Source organism: Emys orbicularis, chromosome 3, assembly GCF_028017835.1.
Source record: "Emys orbicularis isolate rEmyOrb1 chromosome 3, rEmyOrb1.hap1, whole genome shotgun sequence".
NCBI lineage: Eukaryota > Metazoa > Chordata > Testudines > Emydidae > Emys > Emys orbicularis.
The window spans coordinates 152,952,393-152,975,490 of NC_088685.1; the positions used below are offsets into that span (position 1 = coordinate 152,952,393).

Genomic DNA, 23,098 nt, shown 5'->3' on the forward strand with positions numbered 1-23,098 from the left:
AGTTTCATTTAGAGTTCGTAGGTCTGTCTTCTCAATGTATCATATGCACTGTTGCTTTATGCCTTAAGTATGTAGACGGGCTGAGGAGATGGCACATAGGACTGTGAAATGAGCTCCTTCTTATGTCAGTGACATGTTAATTTTTAAGCGTAATTAAAACCAGCAAAATGCTACCAGTGTTGTTTCCTCCAATTTATACAAATCATACAGTGCAGATTTGGCAATACATTCTGTGTCCTCATTCGCCCTGGACTGTGGGACTGCTGAGCCCTCCAAAACCCATTAGCTTGGAGTATTAACTGTGATGCTAATTTCAAGCTACAAGCCTCTGACAGGCACTGCACTTACACAGACATCCACAGGCAGGGACGCACCCAACTGTGCTACATGAATGGTTTCCCAGCCGCTCCTGAACCAACGGTAGAAAGGCTCTAGCCAATTCCCGCAGCTCCCTGGTCTTGCACCCCAGAACAGTACCATCTTACACTGGTCAGAAGCTTGGCCAGTGTAAGTTCATTACCTAGTTCACAACTTCTTCATAGGAAAGTGGACATGCGGGGTAGGCAACAGGGGCCAGGGGCACCAAAATACAAGTTTGCCCAAGATGCCATTTTCCCTAAGGCCGACCCTGCAGAATACCTTGCTATAAGCTCTAAATATGCCTACCACACAGCAGCAGCAAAGACTTTCTCTTTGAAGACTTTCATATAAATAAAAATCCACCAAGGTGAATTAGGGCTAATTCATTAAACTCCGCTAAAATATTCATGTCTAACCCTTTTATCTATGCTTAATGGGAGTGTAACCTAAAGATATGTCTTCACTGCAGATGGGAGCATGTCTCTCCGCCTGGGCAGACAAACTCGTTCTAGGAGGGCTTGAGCAGTGTACTAAAAATAGCTGTGTGGATGTTGTGACTCAGACTGTTAAGCCTAGGGGGTCAACTCGGGTGGGCTTGAGAGCCCAAGCTGCAGCTTGAATCGCAACGTCTATCTGCCCGAGAGGCTCACTCCTAGCGGCAGTGTAGACATACCCAAAATTACTGTGCAGCTTACTCATTTGGCAGCACACATGCAGTTCTTACAACTCAGCGCTGTCTTTCTCCAGGAAAACATTCAATCTCCGCAGACCAAACTTGCACAAATTTAGATTCCCTCTAGTTTATATCTTTATGTATTTGTGCCACTAATCGATGATTCTTTTCAAACTTGATTATACAGATAAATTAGGTAAGTCACTACTGATTAAGGAAATGCACAACTAGATTTGTGGTTTTGGCAAGTTTCCAAAGCACTGGTCTTCCCAGTAATGCAATACCCTCAATATATTTCCTGAAGTTTCACAAAATCCCTATTGACTATACTAATATCCCAAGAAATCCTTAGGTTGCTAGATACCCCCTCCAGGGAGTGCACATGCTTTCAGCATCTAAGTAGGAACTTTCTGGGATGCTAGCTCCCTTCTAGCAGTGAAAGGTCAGACCAAGCTTCAGATGTACACTGCCCTTTTAGAGCACTGTGAACAGGAAATCTGGAAACTTTGTTCTCCTATATCCTTTTCACTTCATGGTCATGTTTGTTCACTATTTTAGTTAGCACGCTTTGAGTCTATTCATGGTTCTTAAAGTTTTAAAAAATGTATTACTTTAGTATTAGGCTGTCTGCCATTGCGCAGTTGGGCTGGTTTCAATCCACTGCGTATATCCCCTGCGGGTTGGTAGACCAGGAAAACCACTCTGAGAAATCCCCAGGACTGAGTCAGCACATCAGATTGAATATTCTGGGTTCAAACACTCTGCCTCCTGTAATGGCAGAAAGAGAGGTTACTTAGCAGCCAGTATTTGGTTCCTTCAGTGAACTGACAGTCTAGATTTCCCACTCCCCACCCACCTTCCCACGAACTTCTTTGGAGTCTATATAATGGGTTCTGAATAACTGGGGAAAGGACCTAGTATGGGTCAGGGCTTCTGCTCCTCATAAAAATGAGCTATTGTTCAGCTATTTGAACAGTGGAGCATGTATGTAGTAGCCCCAGCAGAGGCGTCGGACTAAGGTGTCAAGAATGCATATGCTCCCAAAAGTGGGGATCTGTGCTGTCCATCTATTCTAACTACAGTTATTACGGTACAATGAGTAGTCTGTCTTTCCCCTGAGATAGCACATTGTCATCACTTAACAAATAATACATAATAATCTCCTTTGATATTTTTAAGTTTGTTTTACATTTGTCAGGATCTCTAATTTTAAATAAAATTATTCTGGTGAGGAAGCTATTGTACGTGCTTGTAATATTAGAGTATTAAATTAATGTTGACAAACAAGAAAACTACAAACTTTGGTATCTTATAGATCCACTTTAAAGGACATTCTAGCAAGTACCTTAGTCACTAGATATTTTACATTAGTGGATTTTTTAACCTTTATTTTTAATATTGAGGCCCAAAATTGTTTGTCTGAGGGTAGTATTTTGACATACTAGTATGTTTAGTTATGCAAAGGTAAATCAGCCACCAGATTATGATGGAGTGAAATTGACAAGGTATTTAAAAGGGATTATGCGTTCCTAATTAGTCCACTGTGCCTGTAGATGGAAATTAATTATATTGTTATGTAAATGTCATGCTAATTAAGAGAGAATATTGAAGGTGTAATAAATCTGCAAAAGAAATAGGTAAGTTAACTATTTTTTGTTTTTATTAATATTTCATAGAGAGTTACAAGAGAAGCTGGTAGAGAAACGTTTGATTATTGAGCTACAGACAATTTTTAGCTGACTGCTTCAAAATCCATTTTTCCTAATTGATGTCTTTATTGCACTATATTAACTGCAGCCACAGTGGGCTAGTTGATACCAAAAGCCAACAATAACCAGGCATTGCAAATGTATTAACAAGACCGTGTGTGTATATGTGTATGTATATACTTTAGTGTTTTCAAGGTTACAAAGTGCTTCTCTTCTGTAGTTGCCCTCCCTTTATTTTGAGTGCCGGACTGTGCAAACCCAATGACATTGAAAATGCTTGTGTTTTCATAGTGAGTATTGAAATATTTGAAGCCCCAGCTCCTGGAGTCATATTATAAGGGAAGCTCAGCTTTCATTTAAAAAACAAACAAACAAACAAAAAACCCTCTTCAGCAATCCCAGTCCTTCCAGCTGGAGTGCAACCTTGGTCTTCCCAGAAGCAACCCCCCTGCGGGGAGTTGATCTTCACCAGGCAGCATCTATCACTCCCCTTGCTCTGTTAACTCTCCTCTCAGAAAAACCAGCAAGGAGGCTCTTCCACTGCTCCCCTGCCTTCAGCCTTCTGACCCTGGCTCTCTGTCTTGGGGAGGGCAACTGGCAAACCCCTCTGCAGATCTCCTGGCTTCAGCCTTCTTCAGGCCTCTGGATCCAGCTCTCTAGCTTGGAAGTCATCAGGCAATTCCCTCTGCTGCTGTCCTGCCTTCAGCTCTCTGGCTTGAGGAGGTCAGCCAGCAAACCCCCTCTCCTGCTTTCAGCCTTGCCCCAGGAACCTCCAACAGCTTCCTTCAGGAACTTCCCACTTCTCTGATTCTCCCTGATCCTTTCTAGCCCCAAGTGCTGCTCTACCTTCTTAATTGGCCCAACTAGGGCACCTCTTCTGGCACAGGGCACTGGACCTGCTTCATTTAAAGGGAGAGCAATTAAGCAATTCCAGTCATTTGGATTATGCTAAGAATTGGACAACTAGAGTGTTTCATGTGCAAAGTGCATCTACTGAACGAGCATTTTTTGACCCATAGTTAAACACACCAAGCACTGATTCCAGGTACTAAGATTTTGATACTTAGAGGGACGTGTTAACTTAAACCTATTTTTTGTGGCAGTTAAGTGAGGATAGTCATTTAACTTCATTTTCCTACACAAACTGTACTAATTTCAGACCAATGAAAAATACACTGCCTATTTCAAATAATATAAAGATCTCTGCGTTATTTGTCAGTATTACAATGGATTCAACATCATGGTTTCCACATAGAATTGCAGATTCAAGCCCACCGTACACAATTATGCATGTCTAGTTTTAATGGTGGAACAAAAAACAGCTGTAGAAGAAAGTGCTGCAAAGGGCATGCAAACTTCATCGGTTATGAGGCACTCTGGTGTATTTGCATGCAAATCCCAAGTTATTAGTTGTTGAAGCCCTACTACTGTGCAATACAAAAAATCAGACCCATCTGAACATAATATCTAATGAGGCAATAAACAAACTCCTATTGCACTCCTGGAAATGCAAAAGAATGAGAAACAGTTGCAATTTATTCTGCTTTAAAAATGGCAAGTAAAAAATCCTAGATTTGCCTGGGTTCTGAAAGCCCCACCTGGTGTAAATATTTTACTGTACAATAATCTGGGTTGATCTCATAGGCTCCATCACGGTAGAAAATCAATTTTCTTTCTATGAAAATTGAAACAATGTAACTAAATGACATTTTTTAATGAAAAAGGTATTTCACTTGAGACCAAAGCACACGTGTATGGAATTACTTCAGTAGAACTGCACACTGTTGCATGTTGTTGACATGTAAACAATGGATGTGCACCTGCTCTTTAAAATGATCAGTGACCAGTCAAATAGACCTAAAATTGAAGTTTTTGTATATTTCCAATAGCAAGATTTTTTGGTATTCGTTCTAAAAATTCCTTTACAATATAAATATCCAAAATGTTGAACTTAGTACTAGTGCTCCAGTCAGCTTGTAAAAGGCTCTTCAAATGGTTGTCAAGTCTGTCTGGGGATCCTTTCATCCCCTTTTCCAAAACACTAGTGCATTTTTTTGCATCTTGGACAATAGCATTAATAGTGTAAATTACTCTGACCTCTAACATTTTCATTTTTAATATTCTAACAAAGTCTAACACAAGTAAAGAAGCTGAATTCTTAAATGATTTCAACTTGACAGTGTCTTGTTAGATTTACATTTTGATTTACCTTGAAATCACTTTAAAGGTGACCTGCTAAGGGGGAATAAAAATTGTGCTGTTGAACTAGTTTTCCACACGTTGGCTTGAGGACTCCTTGAAGGGCCAGGGAACTCAAGTGAGAACTGCTTCTTCCCTCATTTGAAAGGCTGGGTTCTGAAACCTTAAAATCTTTTGAGAGCTTTGATCCCAAGTGTTTTTTCAGAAGCTTGAGTTAAACAGATGTTCAAACACAACAAGCAGAGTTGTAGGTGGTCTAATTAAAAATGCCTTCCCCTCTCAATTGGCCATGTTTGTCACCTTTTGTAAAGTTATAATCCCATGAGTTTTTGCAATATAAACAGAGTTGGCAAGCAAGATCTGATATTTCTGTAGTAAAAACAAGTAAAATTATAACATGAGAAAAATTCAGGCTGCCTTTTTATAAAACATAAAGAAGCAAAAAGGTACAGTTTGTTTCTATTGTAGGTTACTTTTACCAGTCCAGATTTGAAATGGTTTGAAAAGGGAAGACTACAATTTGTTATAGCAACAGTGCTGATTTCAGGACACGTAAATATTGGATGACTGGTAACAACTGAGGGCTTCTGTACTCTGCCCAGCAGTTTGGACTACAGGGATGTGAATAGCAGTGCACACCAAAATGTTGCACTATAACTCCCATGTGGATGCTCCAGATGTGAACAAAAGGGTTCTTAGGGTATGTCTACACTACCCGCCGGATTGGCAGGCAGCGATCGATCCAGCGGGGGTTGATTTATCATGTCTAGACTAGATGCGATAAATAGACCCCCGAGCACTCTCCCATCAACTCCTGTACTCCGCCGCCGCGAGAGGCACAGGCACAGTAGACGGGGGAGCGGCAGCAGTCGACTCGCTGCAGTGAAGACACTGCGGTGAGTAGGTCTAAGTACGTCGACTTCAGCTACGTTATTCCCGTAGCTGAAGTTGTGTAACTTAGATCGATTTCCCCCTCCCTCCCCCCCCGCCCTGTGTAGACCAGGCCTCAGTTTGCATTAATGTAGTGCTGTTTGAAGATGGCTACATTAAATGTGAACTAAACCTTTTACTTCATGTCCACACACAGGCGCGTTATAGTGCAGGACTTTGATGTGCATGGCAGTTCATACTCCGTAGTCCAAACTGCCTGGCAGCATAGACATAAGCTCAGTTAGCAGCACATCCCAATACTTGGGGACAGGCTTATACTAACCCCTTGCTTTAAACTGAATTGTTGGTATTTTCGTCGCCAAAGTCTACTAGACCAGACTTAGTTTCAGGTTCTAGGTGTGTAATATCATCCAATTATCCAAGCTACAATGTATTATTACTGTCAGTTACACTTTCTGTCAATTTGTCTTGACTCAGCTATATGGTTTTATTTGTGCTTTACTGCAATACAGTGAATATACTGAATTGGGTTGTTAGTTTAACAAGATCTCTGGAGAGCTCTTCCATGATGATGCGTGTTGAAATATGGTAGGAAGCCTAAAAGCAATTTACCACCAAACAAATACCAGATGAGTGGGCAAGAGTCCAGAACCTGAAAATAAAATTTGTCCACAAAGGTAATGTAGTATATGCTTGTGTTGAGATTATACGTAAAACCAAAGCTTTGACCACTTGTGGTGATTGATGATCCCATGACACTTCTTCCATTTTGGTCAACATTGTGTCTGTATAACTTCTTCCAGCAGTTTCAGTTGGATATGCTGTTCTCTCTTCCCATCCTAAACTATTGTGTAGTTTTGTTGTGTGCTGTTCAATAGTATTGCATACCACCCAAAGAAAAGTACGTTCCCATGGTGGGAGAAGTGATTTTTAGAAATGGGACAAAATCTAGGTCTGGTGAAAGTAGGTTCAACTCATTAAAGTCTATGACATTTCATCGATTTACATAACCTGTTTGTAAAGCCCTGTGGGATGTAAATCACTATAGAAACATAATGCAAACTTCCCATTGACTGACTTCAGGGGAGCCAGGATTTCATCCCAGGGTCTTTTTGTGGATTAACCATTGAGATCCCAGCTCTGTTGGAATGTAGAATCACCTTTGCCAGTGTATTTCTCTAAAGATATTTCTAACAAAATGTTTACAGCATATATAAAAGTGTCATCCCAATATTTAATTGTAAGTCATATTCGGATATTAATGGGAAGGAAGGGGTGGAGGACAAAGAGCTGAATGAATATCGGACTCTCAACACCCATAAGCTCCCAGGACATGTGCATGTTTCAGTACCTGTACATCCCTAGACATAACTCTGATTTGGTTTATCTGTAAGAAGATGGCAGATGCTGAGTATTAATGTGTTTTGGGACTGACTTTTTATTCTCCTTTTCCAGGTGGGCCATGCACAGGTACACCTCATGTCTCGTTAACTACACCAACCAAAAGATCCTGTGACTCTGGTAAGTTTTGCTTTCTACTAGGCTTTGTATAATAGGTAGTTATACAATTATAACAGTATACCAGGAGAATTGCAGTGGAAAATAAACCTTGGTGACCTGCAGTTGACAGTAACAGCTAAATCATGAAAAATGGGAGGAAGCTACCTTTACAACTTTGCAATTAACATGACATAACCATAGAAAAATACAAAAGTAATCCTGTTGCTTTAATTGAATTTAGATGGGGCCTATGACAGTCCCACTTTAAAAGAACAGAGCAGAGTTGGTTGCACTCTTCCCGATTGACCTCACAGTACATGCAAGGAGGAACTGATGTTTGCATCAATTGAGACTGGGGTAAACCTGATTTAGATCAGTTGTTGCAAACCCTTGCATGCCGTTGTCTCTATATTTAGGAGTAAGCACCAGTATTGCAGTGTACTGATGGTTGAATGGGGGCTATTCCTGAGCATGGTTAAGGACTCCCTCTTTGTCAGGGATTAGGGCATTCTTCTTCTTCTGCAGTGACTCTTGCAGGAAACATTTCTCAGTTTGTCACTAGGTAATACGGGATACTTCTACTGTTGCCTTTTTTTCTTACCTCGTCCCCCTCTTTCAGTCATAAAAGATCAAGATGTTTCTGTCCCATTTAGATGTGAGGATGCTTCTAAACAAGAAAGTAAGTTTGCCTCTGTATCCCTTTCCCTCTATCGCTACACAAACTAAGCTCAACTGCATATGTTTTCCTTCATATAATAGCTGCTGTAATATTTAACTAAAATTTAGATTGAAGGGTAGTTAAATAACTTTCTGGATAGATGGTCTTGAAAATGATAGTGGAAAAGCACTATGTGAATGTTAAAAATGTGATCATAATTAGCATAATGGCAAGTAAGATTACAATTTGCCATGCCATATGGGAGAAGCAATATCTCCTTAGATTAGATTAAGGCAGATGGAACTATTAGACATGTTGAAAAATGTCCCATTAAACATTAAGATGTTTTTCCCCAGTAGCTTTCTTATTCCCAGTCTGTGCTAGTAATCTAGAGAGATTTTTGGTCCCTTTATTCTGGTATATTTGTCATATGCAATGTTCTTTTAGAAGCTATCAACAAAAACGCAAAGAGAACTTGCTGTTTGGGTTACCAGTCTCTCCTTTAGTATAACAGCCAATTGAGTAAAGCAAATTTGTTTTGCATTGTTTGTAGTTTCCTTATTTTTCCCAAGCCTATTTTTGAAGTTGCTTTCCGTTCACTGGTCAGCAGGGCCGGCACTTCCGCTAGGCGATCCTAGGCGGTTGCCTAGGGCGGCAGGATTTGGGGGGGGGCGGCATTTTGCCGTCCTCGGCGGCAATTTGGCGGCAGGGGTCCTTCCACTCCGCGTCTTCGGGGCACTTCGGCAGCGGGTCCTTCACTCCCTCCGGGTGACACGGAGCGGAAGGACCCCCGCCGCCAAATGCTATGAGGAGCGCTGCCGCCGCTCCTCATAGCAAGGACCCCCGCCGCTGGTCAGGGTCTGTGTGATTTAGTTGTAGTCTTTCACTCTACTGAGCCCGTTAGCCAGGAGTTAAAAGGTTACTTTCTAAAGAATAAAAAATCATAATTACCCACAAAAATACCAGTATTTTTAATTTCACATTTTTGTCACTATTTATGCTTTACTTACTTTTAGCATTTCTCCTAGGTTTGACAATGGCAATAAGCTAGTCAATTCCAGTTTCAAGTTCTTGCACAATGTGGGAAGGTCTGGCCTGCAAGCAATTCTCTTTGGGTGCAAGTAATACAGGAAATGTTGATTTTTATTTTTATTTTTTTGATTTTTTTTTAAAGCACAACTTGTAATAATTACAAAAAAAAATTCTAAGTTTTGTTAAAATTACTTTTTTCAAAACTTACATTTCAAGCAAATTTTATCAGTGGTGCTTGAAGAAAAAATGGATATGTTTTCTGGGGCAGTGTTTGGGAATCCAGTTAAATATAAATATTTAGTAGTAGTGTGAGTTCCATGGGGTTTACTATATGTATATAAAGTCTTAAACTGAGCTGGGATTGAGAGGTGGGCTGATAAGGCTACTATAGGTGAATGTTTCACATTATACTCCAGTTAACTGTAGCCACATTTCAACTTGTGTGTTCATTCCTAGGAAGTTGGTTAGTTCAGTGGATAAAACTGTACATACTACACTTGCCATAAATACTTCCTTTTGTAAGAACCCTGCATTTCCTCAGGTCTGAGCTTTAAGAAGAATGTTTTGGTGTGAGTTCAGCTGTGTCTCTCCCCCCACCCCCCCAGGTGTAGTTTTTCCCTTAGGTCTGCAGTATCAGTATTTGAGACAGAAAATTAGAAATTTGACCTACTTATGTAATATGCTAGCTCCCATCAGGAGAATATTAAGGAAGACATAAACCTTTCACATTTTATTAGCATTTAGTGTAACCATTGAAGAAAGATCAAAACAATAAATCTGTCAAGACAAGGAAAAAGTGTTTTTAAAAAGAAAAGTTTTTACCTTGTGCACTTGTCAGCTTGGATTCTGGAGCAGCCCTCTGACAAACTCACATTATGACACCAAATAGTGTTTTTTCTCCCTTTGCCAGAATTGATGGTCTGGTTGTAAAAGTATTTATATTCTAAAGTGTGTCCAAAGGACAAGGATTATGATAGAAAAGAATGAGATGTCTAAGAATGACTAGCTGGGGTGAGGTCTTAAAGGTTTTGAAGAGCCAGATGTGTGAGAATGGTGTAGAAAAGATGTTGGGCTCTGGCCTGCTGAATGGTTTTTTATGCATCTTAATTTGTCTTTTATTGGTTAGAATTCATGTCCGGATTAATGGCTGACATTATTGCAGTAAAGCTTTTTCAACTCAGGTTGGCGTCCTTACCCCATTTATACTCGTGCCTGTGTCATGAAAGTACAGTATTAAATAGCATAAAAGGATTTTATTACTCTTCTGCTATATGACTCTAAGAAGACTGAATATGTAAATCATAACAGCTGGATTTTAAAGCATTTTCAGACAATTTAGAGATTTTCTGGAAAGGTCAGTGGAACTCCTTGAGTGCACTCTGCTAATTCTTAATTGTGCTTGAAAAAGAGAGTGCGCTAGAAACAGATCTGTTGCAATAACAATACAATCGATCCGCAGAGTTTATCCATAAAGCTGATGGGTCTGTAAGTGCCTTACTCCACTTCTCATGAGAGGTTCATGGAAACCAAGGATTTTCATGTGCACGTCACTTGTAATTTTGTCTTGGTGCTAACATATCAGAACTTTATTTTGTATGTCAGGTGGTACTTTTATGGTCCAGAGTTTCAGTTTTAGGAGCGTGCTGTATGCTTCGCCTTGTTTGGGGCTCAATCCTACGAGGTGCTGAGCACTCTAGCACTGATCTTTAAATTTAGGCATGTGCTTAAGTGTTTTGCTAGATCAGTGCCAAAGTGCTCAGCCCCTTGCAGGATTGAGCCCATGTTGCCTGAGATGACAACCTGTTGGGAGCTGCTAGCACAGACAGTATGGAGGTGCCAGTCAAATGAATGTCTCCTTGGCTTTGGCTGTGGCTGAAACTTCCTTTTTATGATCACTTTTTATCATCCCTTATGTGTCTAGTAAGGACAAAAAGCTCTGGTCTACCATTAATTAGATATTCTATTGCTCTGCAGTGGTAAAGAGCTAACAATATAAAAAAGGTTAGTGACGGATTTTTTTATTATAAAAACAACTTTGAGAGGTTTTTGTTGTTCCAATTGATCTTTTGAGTTGCTCTTTAAGGTGCTCTTTACTGTTTGACTGTTGGAGGGCACTGTGTTAGCAATCCAACCTTCCTAGAGCCTTCTCACCAGAAGGAATAGGATGCTAGAACAGCCCCAGAGCTGCATTATAAATCTCCCAGCCCCGGCAATTATAGTGCCCATTAGAGACACTTTTTTACCCTGCTCAGTTCTCGGCTGTACTAATAGAACAGCGCATCAAGCAAGGCTGTAAATAAAAGTTATTACCTAATAGGTGGGCGCTGAAGTGGAACGGACGGGAGCTGAGGCATGGAGGCCTTATTACTGCTCATCAGCAATTATAAACAGGATAAAGTGTCTGGGACTTGCACTGAGGCAGTGAGGGCTAATAGAGGCTGGAAGATGACACTGTACCATGATCGAATGATGTATCTTGATGGGTTTTTACTGCCTCATCTTGCTGCCTATTTCTGAGATGAGTGGTATTATCTGTTCCATACTCCCATATCTATCTGAATAGACAGATCAGTTTCCTCTCCTGCCAGAAGGTGGTCTGATGATTGCTGCACATATACTTTTGAATTAGTTTCGGAAGCTGGTATCTAAGAGCATTTTGAAAACCCTTTTATGATTATTGTAGATTAACATCCTAATTGTAAGTACTGTAATAGGCATGTAAACAGTTTTAAGGGCCTATTGCTGCAATTTTAGGATGTCGTTTCAGCATCACTAGAAGCATATTCTTGCTTAATTTTGACCTACAAATAAACTGATTTCAGAACTGCTACCTACATTTTGTGGCTGACCATTTCATCTGAATCCTCTTCTAGACTAAATGATGCACTGTCTGGACCTGATACCTAACCAATGTAGTTGAAGTCCCAAAGAGATGAGTTGTATCTTAACCTATATTGTACTAGTAGGGAAAATGATTCCCAACAATGGTGCTAATGTGCAAACAGCAGCTGCCATTGTGTGAGAGCTTGTGTACACAAACATTTAGTTCATGGTAAGCTGGGGTGTAAATCTGCCCCTCACATGCCTGCCATGTGCTAAGTAGCCATGTGGTAACTGTTGCCACACGCTAAAAGTTCCCTGGTGCTCTTTGATCTACTCCCATTTCAAAGTGGGAAAGATCAAAATGCACTAGGGAACTTTTAGTGAATGGCAGGCTACTGAGGGGTACATTTACACCCCAGCTCACTGCAAACTAAGTGTTCGTGTAGACAAGCCCTGAGTTATGAAAACAAAACTGTGGCTTTTACTGGGAAGCTTTTAAAGAGCATGTAAACACCTGATACTTAACAATATCCAGAAAAAAAAGCCTTTTTTCTGATCTTCGATCATTCACCTCCATTGAAATCTCATAGATCTTTATGCCTGGTGATCTCTTCAGAAAAGCCACAGAGGAAATATAATGCCGTTGAAATTGGCCTTCAGACCACTAGAGGATCCTAAAAAGATGGTTGCCAGCAGCCTGATACTTCAGGTACTAATCGCTCACACTGTTTATTCCTGGGCTATGAAAAACAAGCCGTCAGAGCTACCCATTAAGGATGCTAGAGAGAGAGAAATTGATCCGCATGCTAGGCAGTGGTCTCAGCACACCAGAAGCCTAACCATTGTCAAGTTTTTTGTAAGCATTATGGCAAAGAGGAGTTGCGATGAGAGATTTGATTGATGATAATGAGGTGGCTTTGTGGCTGTTTGTGGGGAGCACCTCATAAGTGTGAGGGGCATAATGGGAGAAAGCATGAAGATGCTTGTTTGAAAATTTAACAAGTGGTGATGGAGGCTGGGAGTCGACTGGAGGTGTGAGTCGACATTTTGACACTGATTGAGAGAGAAGTAGGGAGATAGGCCATGAGGGGCCTTGAGAGTGAAGACAAGCAGCTTATGTTTGATGACATGGAGACGAGGGATCTGGTGGAGGGATGCAAAGAGAGGGGTGACATGGTCAACGCGCTAGGCTAGGACACTGATACTCAGACTGAGGGTCGTGAGCTGCAAGTGGCTCTTCAATGTGTCTTCTGGAGCTCACTGCAGCATATGATGTTAAACAGTGTGATTTAATCTAAGTTATTAACCAGTCAGGATGCTTTTACTATGTTATTAAGCAGTTGTAGTTGATAAAATAATAATACTTTCAGTCATTCTGCTGTGAGAATTATATATAGAAACTAAATATTTCCTATTATACTGTTTAAATATGAATATACAGTATTATAGTAAATGAAACAATGAATTCACTCTACTGTGGCTCTTTTGGATAATGTTGATTGCTAATTTGACTCCTGAACCACTGAGTCTGAGTATCGCTGGACTAGGAGAATGGCCTTTGCAGCAGCAATCTAAATGGACGTGAGCCGGGCAACATTGCTTTTGTCAAGGCCAGAGAAAAGGATTGTTCAGTGATTGAGACATGTTGCTGTTTTTTCCCCTTCTAGATCATTTATTAAAGGTAAGACTAACGCATACGGCACCTCACTAAACATCTTGCCTTAACTCTACATTGCGCTTTTTATGGTCCTTTAGGCCTTCTTCAATCCATGTGACGGGGTCCTATCCAAGGCAGTTGAATGAAGTTTGTAAGATTTTGAGACTATCAAATTTTTCACTTATGATCCAGATACTACGACATCATCTTTGTATGAAACTATATTGTGATTAAAAAAATCATTCCTCAGATCCATTGAGAAAGAGGAGTGGACACTACCCAATAAACTTAAATGTTATGGTTAAAATCGGAGAATTTAAACTTACAGCACTTTGCCATGGGGGATTTCATATTGAGATTAATTGTCTGAACAGTCAGTGCCTCCGTGGGTTCAGTTAACTAGCCTTCCACTACAGCTGTGTAATTATTTTTAAAGAATACACATATATACTGGTATAAAAGCTTATTTGGCCTTATGCTCCCCACAGTTCTGAATTCTCTGTTTCATTACCAGTATCCACCCACAGACTTTCAGAAAGCTATTCCCAAATAGCAGAACTACAGCTCAGAATTTTAAATAAACCACATCTCCATTTATTCAAGGGACAGGGGAATTAGAGTTACATGTCATGCATTTCCCACCTAGACCCCTTTCCCAAAACTTATTAAAAGTATATATTAGTACAAGATAGGGGTAGCTGAGGGCTTGCTTTTACTTCAGATTGGGCTAATTTGTCTTGGCTGCCGTAGCAGGGCAAAATAAAGAATGTAGCAAAGAATCCTTGAGTCGTTAACGTGAACACAGCCAATATCCGATTGAAAAAATCCGTCAGGGACTTTGCTACTGTCGGCCTGAAGGGGCTGAGTTGATTTCACCACAGAGTGCTGCAGTTAATAGCAGCTTGATTATCTGTGCAGATCTGAAATAACTCTTACCAGTGGGCTTAAAAAAATATAGCGAAAGATAGCTCTTTATCATTTTCAATGAGATATTTTAGTGTGCTAGAGTTTTTTTTTTTATCAGTTCAATATTAAGTAACTATCTTGGAACCATTAGAAAAGGTGACACTTTTCTCTCTCGCTTCTTCTAGTACTGTGTTTAAATTTAAAGTGTATACAACATAGAAGGTAATTGCTGTACTTCTAACATGGGGACAGTGTCCCAAAGGTTTTATCTGACTCTTGGTTAAAGCCTCAGAATCTAAGTTTAATAATTCCAGACAGCAGCAGAGACCTCCAAGTAACAGCTTTTTACTATTTTCCATTTAGGAATTAATTTTCAGTGACACCCTTCAAAATATACAGATATAATCTTGGAATCTTCTGTAAATCTGTTTAATGGAAGTACAAGGTTTATTAATTCCTTGAATGGAAGGGATTGGAAGTAGCAGATATTGTGTTGAGCCTTAATGATAGAGATCCCTCTAACTACATGCTTCATATGCGGGGTATTCTCTTCACGTAATTTGATTACAGAAATTGGAGAAGTGTACAATTCTCAAGGTTTACTCTGCTGCTCTCTGTATGCTCTACACTCTGACCTAAAAATGGCCCCATTTTCTAATAAGATACACAAAAAAGCATCTACAATGTAAACCTCCCCTTTTATCCCCAATCCTACTCCCACAAACTAGCATATCAAATGTAATCTGAAGGGAGCAACTAAAGACTGAATTTAGGGCTTGTTTACACTGGCACTTTACAGCTCTGCAACTTTCTCGCTCAGGAGTGTGAAAAAACATCACCCTGAACGCAGCAAGTTTCAGCGCTGTAAAGCACGAGTGTAGACAGTGCACCAGCGCTGGTAGCTACGCCCCTCGTGGAGGTGGTTTTTTTTGGAGTGCTGGGAGAGCTCTCTCCCAGCGCTCTGCCGCGACTACACAAGCCCTAAAACCCTGCAACACTTAGGGCTTGGCTACACTCGGGACTTCACAGCGCTGCCGCGGCAGCACTGTGAAGCGCGAGTGTAGTCGCGCCGCCAGTGCTGTGAGAGAGCTCTTGCAGCGCTGTATGTACTCCACCTCTCCGAGGGGAGTAGCTTGCAGTGCTGCAAGCGAGCGTGTAGCGCTGCAGACACTGATTACACTGGCGCTTTACAGCGCTGTACTCGCTGCGCTCAGGGGGGTGTTTTTTCACACCCCTGAGCGCAGCAAGTTGCAGCGCTGTACAGCGCCAGTGTAGCCAAAGCCTTAATAAAGAACCAGGAGTGAATCAAGTCAAAACAAGATCCGTATGTGTATTCCCTGAACTTCAGTTTCCTTGTTCTACTTCTCTTCTAGCACAGAACTGGGCACTTCATCATAAATCAGTGTTGATGCTTCCCAAATCTCTCTTCAAACTGGAGTATAAATTTTTCAGCAAAACGCTTGATTTTTGTTTTACTGCAGATATCTGTAAATGTAAGCTATCTACACACCACCGCAAAGTCTGCTTCTTTTCCTAAGGATAGTGCCCCAAAACAGCAAAGTGATCCAGAGAGTGTGTGATTTTAAGATAATGCTGATTGGAAATGAAAGTAATTGGAAAACAAATCAGCAATTTAATTTCAGAATGCGTTAAGTAGAATATTTATCAAAATAGAAGAGTATATACATTTTATTCTTGACATTAATGACACAGCAACTCATGGAGTGAGTGTCTCTCATTGCAAGATTACTATCATTAGGAACATGTCACCTGTTCTATAGATATTCATAAACCCTATTTTGAAGAGACAATGCAGAAAGTGTTTTGCTCGGTAGCAATCAGGATAGCTTTTCACAGCTCCTCCTTTGCTGCGTCTGTGGTTTAGCCTTGGAAATCCTTTGTTATTCTAGTAGGGGTGGGGTGAGGAAGCAACACACAATACGGTAACAAGTAGCATCTACTCAGAACCTTTGTTTGGATTATTATTAGTCTGAAAAATCAGCTCCTTGAATACCGTCCACCTTCTGATTGATATGGACATGGATGGGTTACACACAGAACTCAGTATTTTGAAGCAGGAAGGAGTTGCCTGTTTATATCCACCCCGCTTCACTCCACTCGCTGTCCCATGGGCCGCACCAACAGTCCCACAAACTGCTCAGCTTTGCTCCGTTCCGCTCCACTCGCCATCCCACAAACTGCTCCACTCTGCCAGCCGCTTAGCAATGTAACCCTTCTACCCATCTGAGTTGGCAGCAACAAGGGTCGGGTTCAGTATCTAGGGTTCCGTTTCAATAACGCAATGCAAAACCAGGCGCCTCTAAGAGGCAATACTTCCCCTCTCGCAAGCACGGAGTCTGAGTGTAGCAAAATCCTTTTAATAAAGGAGGGAAACAATGCGGCATTGTGTTGGGGAAACACCACAAACAGGATTCCTAACACAAACCATGAGCAAAAGACCCACCCCCAAGTAAGTTTGGCAGTATCCTTTTCCCCTCAGGGTCTTAAGTCCAACAACCCAAAAGATCACCTCAAAGTTCCAAAAGTCCAACACCCCAAAAGTCTCTGTCCCTGGTCAGTGCAGCCCCAGAGTTCAAAAGTTAATCTGCAGAGTTCACCACCCCCCCCAGCCTCTCTGTGGAGTTCTGCTGCAGCCTTCACCCCCAGCCAGTCCACTCCACCAGGCGTCCCATGAACTGCTCCGCTCTGCCTCGCTCCACCCCGCTTCACTCCACTCGCTGTCCCATGGGCCGCACCAACAGTCCTGCAAACTGCTCAGATTTGCTCCGCTCTACTCGCCATCCCGTGGGCTGCCCCAACTGTCGCACAAACTGCTCCGCTCTGCCAGCCGCTTAGCAATATATCTTCAGGCTCCCCCACTAGTGAACACAGCACTCAGTGATCTCAGCTCTTAGTAATGTTAGCTCTTTAGTGATTTCAGCTTGTGCAGAATAATAATGTTACAGCTTGCTTACCAATTCTTTCCAGTTAGTACAACATGTGAGTACTTCAGTAAATGTGGGATTTTTCCCAGTGACTTCAAGGGAAACAGTTAAGCCACTGCTGACTCTTTTCAAAATTCCCACGTTATATGTACAATGTTGGTCAGTGATTTGTGTACTACACAAGCTGAATACCATTGAATCCTATTTCTATATAGAATTGTTGACTGGAAGGGATGTTGAGAGGTCTTCTAGTCCAGTCCTCTGCCCTCAAGGCAGGACTAAGTATTATCTAGACCGGGGTGGGCAAACTTTGTGGCCCAAGGGCCACATCTGGGTATGGAAATTGTATGGTGGGCCATGAATGCTCATGAAATTGGAGGTTGGGGTGCTGGAGGGGGTGAGGGCTCCGGCTGGGGGTGCGGGCTCTGGTGTGGGGTTGAGAATGAGGGGTTGGGGGTGCAGCAGGCCTTCCAGGGTGCAGAGGGGTTCGGAGGGTGGTAGGGGGATCAGGGCTGGGGCAGGAGGTTGGGGCGCAGGAGGGGGTCAAGGGTGGAGGCTCCGAACGGCACTTACCTCAAGCAGCTCCCAGAAGCAGCGGCATGTCCTCCCTCCGGCTCCTACGCAGAGGTGTGGCCATGCGGCTCTGTGCGCTGCCCCATCTGCTGGTGCCGCCCCTGCCAGCTCCCAGTGGCTGTGGTTCCCGGCCAATGGGAGCTGCGGGAGCGGTGCCTGGAGTGGGGGCAGTGTACGGAGCCCCCTGGCTACCCCTGTGCATAGGAGCCGGAGGGGGGACATGCCGCTGCTTCCGGGAGCCATGGCACATGCAGAGCGGGGAAAGCCCCCAACCCCACTCCCTGGTGGGAACTTGAGGGACGGATTAAAAGATCTGCAGGGCTGTAGTTTGCCCACCCCCCGACCTAGACCATCCCTGGCAGGTGTTTGTCTAACCTGCTCTTAAAAACTTCCAATGATGGAGATTCCACAACCTCCATAGGCAATTTATTCCAGTGCTTAACTATCCTGAAAGGAAGTTTTTTTTCTAATGTCCAACCTAAACTGTCCTTGCTGCAGTTTAAGCCCATTGCTTCTTGTCCTATTCTCAAAGGTTAACAACCATATGCATATGTAAACATACTTAGGTCTTCCAGGGATTGGTTTTCTTTAAATACTACAGATGGATGGGATGCACGCGATATATATGTGATTGTATCCAATTGCTTTTCAGAACTCTCCATCATTCTCCTTGTATGACCTTATATCCTCCCCTCTCCTTACTTGGTCACTTTTCTCGAGTCTCTGCTCTGACCTCTCTACTTTTGTTTACGCTTGTCCTGTCCTACCTATTTTGAACACTTTCCATGACACAGGTCATTCCCATTCCTTAAACCTCACTAGCACCCCTCTTTTTAGCTGAACTTTCTATAAACTGTTTTGTGACCTAGTGCGTTGTGGAATTTTTACTTTTTAGAAGGGTTTCAATGTTTTTGAGTGCGAAAGTACTAATTTTTATGAATGGAAAACAAAACCTCCAGGTTATTTTATCATTTTTTTCATTGGCATTTATAAAACATTTTTGGGAAGCTAATAGTTCAGGTTTACTGTGAAGAAAGTTGTCTGCTAGTCTTCCAAAAGCTGAGATGTCACTCTCTGCTTTGCTGATAAGCTGAATGTAAGGATCATATGGCATTCAATTTCCCAGCTGTAACAACTTCCTTTAACCTCCCTGGATTACCATGGAATTTCTACACTGGATAAATTGCCCAGAACGATCAAGGGTCAACACAAACCCAGTATGGTACCTGCCAATCACTAGTTGTTACTATAGGTGCATGGGTTTGCAGCTGGCAGCTGTTTTTAGACAAGCACCTCAGCTGCTCGCACCTGTAACAGACAATAGACAGCTGGTGCTAGACTGAATGTTTGAGAAGACTCTCCATCTTCCTCCACATTCATAAACTGAGCAGCTATTTTGGGCTTTAGAGGTTTGCAGTCTCCTTTCTGTCAGGTGATTTGGGAAGTGAGCCAGAGTAATTCAGACTATTCTTGCTTATAAACAAGGTCAAGCTTTTCTTCAACTAGCAACAATTCAGGTGGCCATTGCCTTATAACACATTTAACCTAACCGAAATACCTCTATTAATCCATCAAAGGAGCTCTGTAATGCAGGTTCCTGACTACATTTGAACATGCGCATTAACTGAATTAACTGGATGTGTAAGAAATTAACAGTCCCAGATAAAGACAGGCATGACACCAATGGAAGTACATGGTGGATTGGGGGAGAATGCCTCCTACCACCGAACAAACTGTAGTGTAGGAGCACTCTGTAAGATGTCATAATTGTTCAGCGACAGTAGGAAGCAAACCAGTTTGACAAGATTTATTAACATTTAAAGGAATACCATGAAGTTTAAAAAAAAATTCCACAAAGTTTTACTAATCATACCTTAGATTAATATTTCAAGAGTTTTAAATATCTAGTTTATTTTTCACTTGTGCTGTTTACTACTTTCATTTCATTCATCTTGGATAGTGGAGTTAGATTGGTCTGTTTCATTTCATTAAAGTGATGGTAGCAACCTAATTAAATTACATTCTACTACAATATGCTTCCTTTGTCACTCAGGGGATGGGGATGGGGCAAGCAAACTGCTGAAAGTTAGGAGGGAGGAAGGAAGGAAGGAATCTGCAGTTTACACTCCCCCCCCCCCCCCCTTTGGGTTTGTCTTTTTTCCATTTCTCCTCTACAAATTGTCATCCTTTTATGATTACCTTGAGAAGCTTACAATCTAAACTTAAAAGGTAATGTCCTTATCTTCCTATTTGCCTACAAAGCACAATGGAAACTAGTGATCCTATATACATAAATTGTTTGTATATATTTAAAAAAATAAAAATATTAAGATTTCAAAATTAAGTATTTAGAGTTAAAAAGATTCAAGATCATGCACATAACCTTAATTCTGCCCCATGTGCACATGAATGCATTACTTTTGAATTTAATAATCACATATTCTCAAACATACCATACTATTTTAACTATGTCTGCGTAGCATTTTATATTGTATTTTCATTCACGTATACATATACTATTTTCATTGTCATAATAGTCTAGCATGCCATTGATTTAGACTTGTATAAAAAATGTCTTTTTCTGTAGGTATCTTAATGTAGTCAGCAGCCAACTACTACACATTTTCCTCCCAGCCAGCTGTACAACCTTCTTTTCTTCTGACTTAAAGAACCTAAAGGCTGTTAACAAGGCTCATTTACTTAAGGTTGTAGGAAAAAGTATGTTTGAAAAACAGTACATAAAAACGCAGATTGACAAGCAGTTATAATTAAAATGACACATGCAGCTGCAATTTTGCTATATTCTGATGAGAGCTTAACCATGCATCTTTGGCTTGGTCTATACTAGGAATTTACTTCAGCATAGCTTCTCTCTCTTAGAGGTGTGAAAAATCCACACCCCTAAGAGATGTAGCTATACTGATCTGACCCCCGGTGTACACCAGCACTAGATCAACTGAATTTTTCCATCACCCTAGCCACCAAAGAGGTGCATTACCTATGCTGACAGTAGGTACCTCCTGTTGCTGTAAGTAGTGTCTACACTGAAGCACTACAGTGGCGCAGCTCTGCCACTGTGGCATTTTAAGTGTAGACAAGTCCTTAAAGTCACTGAAATAGGTATTTGGGGGTTTTTGTGGGGTTTCTTAGGTAAAAAAAAATTCTTCAAGTGGAATTGTTTGGTTAGATTGTTTGTAGCTTGTCCTGGAACCCACCTGAGAAGAGGCAATTCTTGATTTAGTCTTAAGTGAAGCACAGGATCTGGTTCAGGAGGTGAATATAGCTGAACTGCTTGGTAATGGCAAACACAATGTAATTAAGTTTAACATCCTTGTAGGGAGGAAAGTGTCAAGGAAACCCATCACAGTAGCATTTAACTTCAAAAAGGGGAACTACTGAAAAATGAGGAAGCTAGTTGAATGGAAATTAAAAGGAACAGTTACAAGGGTGAAATGCCTGCAAGCTGCATGGAGACTATTTAAAAAACATCATAAGAGAGGCTTAAACTATATTTATACCCCAAATCATAATTAAAAAAAAAAAAGTAAGAAGACAAAAAAATGCTTTCATGACTAAACAGAGTAAAAGAGGAGGTTAGAGGCAAAAAGACACTGGAGAAAAATTGGAAGTCAGATCCTAGTGAGGAAAATAGAAAGGAGCATAAGCTTTGGCAAGTCAAGTCCAAAAGTATAACAAGGCAGGCCCAGAGATTTGAAGAGCAACTAGCTAAGGACACAGAAACTGACAGCCTCCCCCTCCCCCCCAAAAAAATAAATAAAAATAAAATAAAAGGGTACATCAGAAGCAGGAAGCTTGCCAAACAGTCAGTGGGGCCACTGGATGATCAAGGTGCTTAAGAAGCACTTAAGGAAGACAAGGCTGTTGGGAAGAAGCTAAATGAATTCTTTGCATCAGTCTCCCCTGCAGAGGATGTGGGGGAAATTTCTACACCTGAACCATTCTTTTAGGTGACAGATCTGAGGAAATGTCCCAGATTGAGGGTCAGTAGAGGAGATTTTGGAATAAATTGATAAATTAAACAGTAATAAGTCATCAGGACCAGATAATATTCACCCAAGAGTTCTGAAGGAACTCAAATATGAAATTGCAGAACTACCAACTGTGCTATTAACCTAACCCTTAAATCACGCTCTGTAGCAGATGATTGGAGGGTAGCTAATGTAACTGCTGTTTTTAAACAAGGCTCCAGAGGCAATCCTAGCAATTACAGGCCAGTAAGTCCAAGTTCAGTACCAAGCAAATCGGTTGAAACTACTATAAAGAACAAAATTATCAGACACGTAGATGAACACAATATGTTGAGTCAACACAGCTTTTGTAAAGGGAAATCATGCCTCATCAATCTCTAGAACTCTTTGAGGGAGTCAACAAGCATGTGGATAAGGGTGATCCAGTTGATATTGTATATTTGGATTTTCAGGCAGCCTTTGACAAGGTCTCTCACCAAAGGCTCTTAAGCAAAGTAAGCAGTTAGGAAAGGTCCTCTCATGGATCAATACCTGGTGAAAAGATCTAATAAATGGTCCGTTTTCGTATTGGAAAAGGGTAAATAGTGGGTCCCCCAATGATCTTCATTGAGACCTGTGCTGTTCAACATATTCATATATGATCTGGAAAATGGGGTGAACAGTGAGGTGGCAAAACTTGCAGACGATACAAAATTACTCAAGATAGTTAAGTCCAAAGCTGACTGTGAAAAGTGACAAACGGATCTCACAAAACTGGGAGACTGGGTGACAAAATGGCAAATGAAATTCAGTGTTTCTAAGTGCAAAGTAATTTACATTGGAAAACATAATCCCAACCTCATACAAAATAGTCTAAATTAGCTGTTACCACTCAAGAAAGAGATCTTGGTGTCATGGATATTTCTCTGAAAACATCTGCTCAATGTGCAGCAGCAGTCAAAAAAGCTAATAATGTTAGGAACCATTAGGAAAGGGATAGATAATAAGACAGTAAATATCATAATGACACTATGTAAATCCATGGTATGCCCACATCTTGAATACTGTGTGTAGTTCTTGTTGCCCTATCTCAAAAAAGATATATTAGAATTGGAAACGGTGCAGAGAAGGGCAACAGAAACGATTAGGGGTTTTGAACAGCTTCCATATGAAGAGAGATTAAAAAGACTGCGGCTGTTTGTTT

General features: G+C 41.2%; 1 protein-coding gene across 2 annotated transcripts in view; it reads left to right on the top strand.

Moving 5' to 3' along the window:
• The window catches only part of ZFAND3 (zinc finger AN1-type containing 3), a 242,068-nt gene that overhangs the window by 175,862 nt on the left and 43,108 nt on the right, over window positions 1–23,098 (top strand). The window contains exons 5-6 of one of the 2 annotated variants that reach the window (XM_065400535.1): window positions 7,288–7,353; window positions 7,952–8,011. In XM_065400535.1, the coding sequence (XP_065256607.1) occupies window positions 7,288–7,353; window positions 7,952–8,011 (126 nt within the window). The remainder of the gene's footprint in view (window positions 1–7,287; window positions 7,354–7,951; window positions 8,012–23,098) is intronic. The other variant, XM_065400536.1, reaches the window with a different exon arrangement.